At 38.4% G+C, this 7,030-nt stretch overlaps 1 protein-coding gene across 1 annotated transcript in view; it reads left to right on the top strand.

Moving 5' to 3' along the window:
* Window positions 1-3,493: 3,493 nt before the first annotated feature.
* Window positions 3,494-7,030, top strand: part of LOC113897870 (serine/threonine-protein kinase MRCK alpha-like) — a 52,810-nt gene continuing 49,273 nt past the window's right edge. Inside the window, exon 1 of the mRNA XM_027550815.1 lies at window positions 3,494-3,564. Within this exon, the coding sequence (XP_027406616.1) occupies window positions 3,494-3,564 (71 nt within the window). The remainder of the gene's footprint in view (window positions 3,565-7,030) is intronic.

The following is a 7,030-nucleotide window of genomic DNA, read 5'->3' as shown; positions in this document are numbered from 1 at the left end:
GAATATTAAAAATGTCTATTTTGTGTATTTTATTATTTTTACAAAGCTTGTATACATGTATATACGTTTGTGCCTCTGTGTCTGTGGATGTATGTGTGTGTTCATGTGTAGTATGTTTATAGGCATGTGTGTGAAGTATATGTGTATTTGTGTGGTATATGGATGTGTATATGTATGTATGTATGTGTATATGTATGTATGTGTCTGTATGGTCATTTAGTTCTTTCTGCCAAGAGGTCCTAGAAGCACTTATTAGCCAGTAGTAACGAGCACACAGTAGCATGCTGTTTTCTAAATACCACTCCCCATAAAATAAAAACAAAGGTCCTTGGAAAATTCTTGATTCCATGTTTCAGACAGTGAAAGAACAAGATGACCTTGGGATGTCTTATGCCAGAAAGCAAAAAAGTCTTCAAATAATACTGGAGCTTGTGAAAAGGACTTAAGAGTTGTTTTGAAGTCTTTCGCTTTGGCCAACAGGAGATGATTGTCTAGATGGAATGAACATTTTATCCCCTCCTAAATTCATATGAGGAAATTCTAACCACCAATGAGATGGGCTTTGAGGTGGGGCTTTTGAGAGGTAACTAGGTTTGATGAGATCGTGAGGGTGAAACACTTGCAAGAAACATTGAAACACCCCTCCTTTTTCCAAGTGCACATTAAGAAGAGCCCATATGAGCACACAGTGAGACAGCAGTAACCTACAAGCCCAGAGAATCCCCAGGATGAAACCTGCCTTTACAATGCCTTGTTCCTGAACTTGTAACTTCCAGAACTGTGAGAAATACATTTGTGTCATCCAAGTCAACCAACCTATGGTGTTTTGTTATAGTACCCTGCACTGACTAATAAAGGAGACAACTAAGCTTCAAAATAAGTAAGGAATAAAATTAAATAGGAGCCCATGAGTATATACTGATGTAAATAAATTAATGAATACATAATAAATGAGAGAAAAGGAAAAGCTGTTTCTTACAGTGAATGCTAATTAACAAATGTAGAAGAAATGATGGCATTGGAGATGTGTATTCAGAGCATTGGGCTTCCCAGGTGGCGCTAGTGGTAAAGAACCTTCCTGCAAATGCAGAAGTTCTAAGAGACTCAAGTTCGATCCTTGGGTCAGAAAGATCCCCTGGAGGAGAGCGTGGAAACCCACTCCAGTATCCTTACCTGGAGAATCCCTTGGACAGAGGAGCCTGGCGGGCTACAGCCCATAGCATCTCACAGAGTCAGACACAACTGAAGCAACTTAGCATGTACACTTACTTCAGAGCATATTAAGGATGACCAATGAGTGAAAGTTTTATGAAGAACAGGATAACTGCTTAGTTTTGAAATATTTTCCCTACCAAACAGCTTATTAGTTAGAAATGGAGACAAGAAAATTTATACTCAAGAAACAATCTGCTTACCCAAACAATGTTAATATCACCAACAATGAGGCAAATGGCCATTAAGTGTCCCTGGGGTTCTTGGTGTTGGAGTATGTGCCATCCTACAGGGTACTATAGGACATAACATCAGTTTTATGGAATTCCTCCCCAAGCTGCTAACATGTATCTAATCATGTGGAAACCAAACTAAAAATAATCGGTTCATCTTTTTCAAAGTTTCCAGGTCATGAAAGACAAAGACAGACTGAGGAAAGTCTCCAGACTAAATATATATGACTTAAATGAAATGAGCAGTCCCAGATTCTATCCTGAACCTAGAGAAACATAATTATGAAGGACATTATTAGGACAAATAACAAAATTTGAATATAGGATATGTTTTAGTTAAAAGTGTTGTGATGATGATGAATGTCCAGGTTTTTAGTTCTGTGGTTATGTAATAAGTGTATTCTTAAGTGTTTCAGTTCAGTTCAGTCGCTCAGTTGTGTCCGACTCTTTGCAACCCCATGGATTGCAGCACACCAGGCCTCCCTGTCCATCATCAACTCCCAGAGTCCACCCAAACCCATGTCCATTGAGTTGGTGATGCCATCCAACCATCTTATCCTCTGTCGTCCCCTTCTCCTGCCCCTAATCCCTCCCAGCATCAGAGTCTTTTCCAATGAGTCAACTCTTTGCATGAGGTGGCCAAAGTATTGGAGTTTCAGCTTTAGGATCAGTCCTTCCAATGAATATCTAGGACTGATCTCCTTTAGAATGGACTGGTTGGATCTCCTTGCAGTCCAAGGGACTCTCAAGAGTCTTCTCTAACACCACAGTTCAAAAGCATCAATTCTTTGGTGCTCAGCTTTCTTTATAGTCCAACTCTCAATGACCACTGGAAAAACCATACCCTTGACTAGATGGACCTTTGTTGACAAAGTAATATCTCTGCTTTTCAATATGCTGTCTAGGTTGGTCATAACTTTCCTTCCAAGGAGGAAGCATCTTTTAATAAAGTCTAGTGTCTTTGACTTATTTTCAGATGATTCAGGAAAAAAAAATGGAGAAAAAGAGAGTGAAAGAGAGATAAAGTATGTGGGACAAAATGTTTAAAATGTTAAATTTGATAAACAATTTACAGGACCTCTTTGTCTAGTCTTATGATTTTCTACAAGTTTCAAATTTTATCAAAATTGACAGTTACCAAAAGGAAGTATCTCAACAAAACAAAACAGAATAAAAAATTGTAAAACAACTTATAACAATTCCTTCTTATTATATATATATATATATTTGTGGGCTTCCCAGGTAGCGCTAGTGGTAAAGAACTCACCTGCCAATGCAGGAGACATGAGACGCGTGTTTGACCCCTGGGTCGGGAAGATCCCCTGGAGGAAGGGCATGGCAACCCGCTCCAGTATTCTTGCCTGGAGAATCCTATGGACAGAGCAGCCTGGTGGGCTACAGTCCATAGGGTCACACAGAGTTGGACACAACTGAAGTGACTTAGCACGCATACATATATATATTCATATATATATAAGGGCAGGAGGAGAACGGGGCAACAGAGTATGAAATGGTTGGATAACATCACTGATTCAATGGACATGAGTTTGAGCAAACTCTGGGAGATAGTGAAGGACAGGGCAGCCTGGAGTGTTGCAGTCCATGAGGTCACAAAGAATCAGACACAACTTAGTGACTGAACAACAACAATATAAATTCATATCTATTTCATATATGTGTGTTATATATGAAAGTTCAAGTCATAGATAATGTCTAATGATCTAATATCACAGTGTCATCACCAGAATACCCTCCTGGATGACTCTCATTCTGTGTTCCAGGGAATGATTTCCTCCTTTCTCACAGGCTGGACCATTACACATGGATGCCCATCAAGCCTGCACAGTTGAGTCTTCTCACTTAACTGCCACTGAAGTCAGAACTGACCTTGGAACCCTGGGGCAGGACCCTTCCAGCCCCAGGGAGCAGCAGTTGGCCTCACACCGGCAGATCCTTTGGACAAGTGGATGACTTAGAGCTAGACTTTCCGGCCTTTCTTCTCCATCAAGATCTCCAGGAGGGGAAACCCTGGGACTTTTCATGTCACTATGAGCAAAGACAGAACGTCCTTATTCTACAGGTTGAATGATTATAAGCCTTTAAAGAACGCATCAGGAAGGTATGTCAGGCCCATCTACAGTTTTTTTCCTGTTAATTTACCAGTTGTTGCTGAATCACTAAGTCGTGTCCAACTCTTTGCAACCACGTGGATAGTAGCACGCCAGACTCCATGGGGTTATCAAGGCAAGAATACTGGAGTGGGTTGCCATTTCCTTCTCCAAATTTACCAGTAATAACTCAATTATACTTTTTAAAAATATACACTATATAGCATTTATACTTAGAGCTGGATCTCTGGACTTCTGCTTTCAAAATGTTTTTTAAGCTAAATTTCTAATTTCTTTTCTCACTAATTATAACAAGAAATGGTGCTTAGAAATACAGGTCACACTATTTTTAAATACATCATGAAATTAATGAACTAGGAAACTAACTGTGTTTATCAAACATCCTTCAATTTATTTTCTTGATTTATCAAGTTTAAGGTTTTGAATGAGACTTAGAATTATGACACTTTCTGTGAACTCTTTTTTGGTGTATGTTTAAAAATAACAACAAAAAAGTTGTGTGTCCACAATACACAAATATAAATATGTATACACAAACATACATACATATGTGTGTATATACAAACATACGTAAATATATTTTAGGGCAATTTTTTAAAATTTGAATATAGTCTATATTTTAGTTAATAGTGTGTCAATGTTGAATTTCTAGTTTTTTATTTTTGTACTGTGATTATATGAGAACTGTTCTTATATTTAAGTATTTAAGGGTAATAAATCCTTGTGTCTGCAACTTAATAATTTAGAAAAAAATATGGAGAGTGAGTGATAGACAAAGTAAATGAGGCAAAATTTTATATATATATATATATATACACACACACACACACACATGTATATATGTATCTATATATCTTTTGAGGTTTGGGTATATTGTTCAGTTGCCAAGTCATGTCTGACTCTTTGCAACTCCATGAACTGCAGCATGCCAGGCTTCCCTGTCCTTTACTATCTCCTGGAGTTTGCTTAAATTCATGTCTATTGAGTCACTGATGCCATCCAACCATCTCATCCCTGTCTTCCCCTTCTCTTCTTGCCCTTAATCTTTCCCAGCATCAGGGTCTTTTCTAATGAGTCGGCTCTTCACATCAGGTGGCCAAAGTATTGGTGTTTTAGTTTCAGCATCAGTCCTTCCAGTGAATATTCAGGGTTGATTTCCCATAGGATTGACTGGTTTGATCTCCTTGCTGTCCAAGGGACTCTCAAGAGTCTTCTCCAGCACCACAATTTGAAAGCATCAATTTGGCACTCGGCCTTCTTTATGATCCAGCTCTCACATCCATTCATCACTACTGGCAAAAGCCATAGCTCAGACGATAAAGTGTCTGTCTACAATGCGGGAGACCCGGGTTCAATCCCTGGGTTGGGAAGATCCCCTGGAGAAGGAAATGGCAATCTACTCCAGTACTACTGCCTGGAAAAATCCCATGGACAGAGGAGCCTGGTAGGCTACAGTCCATGGGGTCGAAAAGAGTCGGACACGACTGAGGCACTTCACTATTGGCAAAATAATATGTTTTTTAATATGCTATCTGAGTTTGTCGTAGCTTTTCTTCCAAGGAGCAAATGTCTTTTCATTTCGTGGCTACAGTCACTGTTCTCAGTGATTTTGGAGCCCAAGAAAATAAAACCTGTTACTGTTTCCACTTTCCCCCCATTTATTTGTCATGATTTTTTGAATGTATATATTTCAGATGCTTCTAACTCCTCAGCCAGCTAAATAAATAATCATTTTCCATTTGTGTCTTAATTCTCAGATGCGTTTAATACATTTAGACTCACATTAGTCCTAGGAGGTAGAACCTAATTGGTTCCCAGGAATATGTAACCAGTGCCTACACTAGTCTCACTGTTATGTTTCTTCCTTGCACGTATTTTGGTTTGTGTGTTCTGTCTAAACTCTTTTCATTATGATTTGTTCGTTGGCAATTATTTCCTTTTAATTTCCCTAAGAATTTGTTCAAACATTGCATCCTGTTTGCTTCTTTGATTATTAACATGCAGGAAAGCCACACTAGAAAAAATTTTTTTTCTCTTAAAAGCCCTTCATATATATCATGCATCACATGTAAGTATATATGAGATGTATGCTTGTTTCAAAAAGTTCCACTATAAGTAAGTCAGAAAGAAAAACACCAATACAGTATATTAATGCATATATATGGAATTTAGAAAAAATGGTAATGATGACCCTATATGTGAGACAGCAAAAGAAACACAGATAGAAAAAACAGACTTTTGGACTCTATGGGAGAAGGCGAAGGTGGGATGATTTGAGAGAATAGAAGTGAAACATGTATATTACCATAAGTGAAATAGGTCACCAGTCCAAGTTTGATGCATGGAACAGGGCACTGAAAGCCAGTGCACTGGGACAACCCTGAGGGATGGGATGAGGAGAGAGCGGGGAGGAGGGTTCAGGATGGGGGACAACCATGTACACCTATGGCTGATTCATGTCAATGTATGGCAAAACCCACCATAATATTGTAAAGTAATTAGCCTCCAATTAAAATAAATAAATTAATTTTTTAAAAAGAATTCTGATAGTTCCACTCCAGTTCTAACTCTGGCATCATATGGGAGTTTAGATCCAGTTTATTATTTACTGACAATACTTTAGATGTAATCATAAGTTACTAATTATGTTTCCGTGTTCTTGTGTTTCCTGTCTTCCCTCTCTCTTTTTTATTTTTTTTTTATTTTTTTTTCATTAATTTAAACTTCTTTTCTCCCAAATCTTCCCACCCTCTCCCTCTCCCACAGAGTCCATAAGCCTGTTCTATACATCAGTGTCTCTTTTGCTGTCTCGTATACAGGGTTATCGTTACCATCTTTCTAAATTCCATATATATGCATTAGTATACTGTATTGGTGTTTTTCCTTCTGGCTTACTTCACTCTGTATAATAGGCTCCAGTTTCATCCACCTCATTAGAACTGATTCAAATGTATTCTTTTTAATGGCTGAGTAATACTCCATTGTGTATATGTACCACTGCTTTCTTATCCATTCATCTGCTGATGGACATCTAGGTTGCTTCCATGTCCTGGCTATTATAAACAGTGCTGCGATGAACATTGGGGTACACGTGTCTCTTTCCCTTCTGGTTTCCTCAGTGTGTATGCCCAGCAGTGGGATTGCTGGATCATAAGGCAGTTCTATTTCCAGTTTTTTAAGGAATCTCCACACTGTTCTCCATAGTGGCTGTACTAGTTTGCATTCCCACCAACAGTGTAAGAGGGTTCCCTTTTCTCCACACCCTCTCCAGCATTTATTATTTGTAGACTTTTGGATCGCAGCCATTCTGACTGGTGTGAAATGGTATCTCATAGTGGTTTTGATTTGCATTTCTCTGATAATGAGTGACGTTGAGCATCTTTTCATGTGTTTGTTAGCCATCTGTATGTCTTCTTTGGAGAAATGTCTATTTAGATCTTTGGCCCATTTTTTGAT

This window comes from Bos indicus x Bos taurus, chromosome 8 (assembly GCF_003369695.1).
Source record: "Bos indicus x Bos taurus breed Angus x Brahman F1 hybrid chromosome 8, Bos_hybrid_MaternalHap_v2.0, whole genome shotgun sequence".
Classification (NCBI taxonomy): Eukaryota; Metazoa; Chordata; class Mammalia; order Artiodactyla; family Bovidae; genus Bos; species Bos indicus x Bos taurus.
Note: the sequence above shows the minus strand (reverse complement) of the source record. Positions and strands in the feature narration are given on the sequence as shown.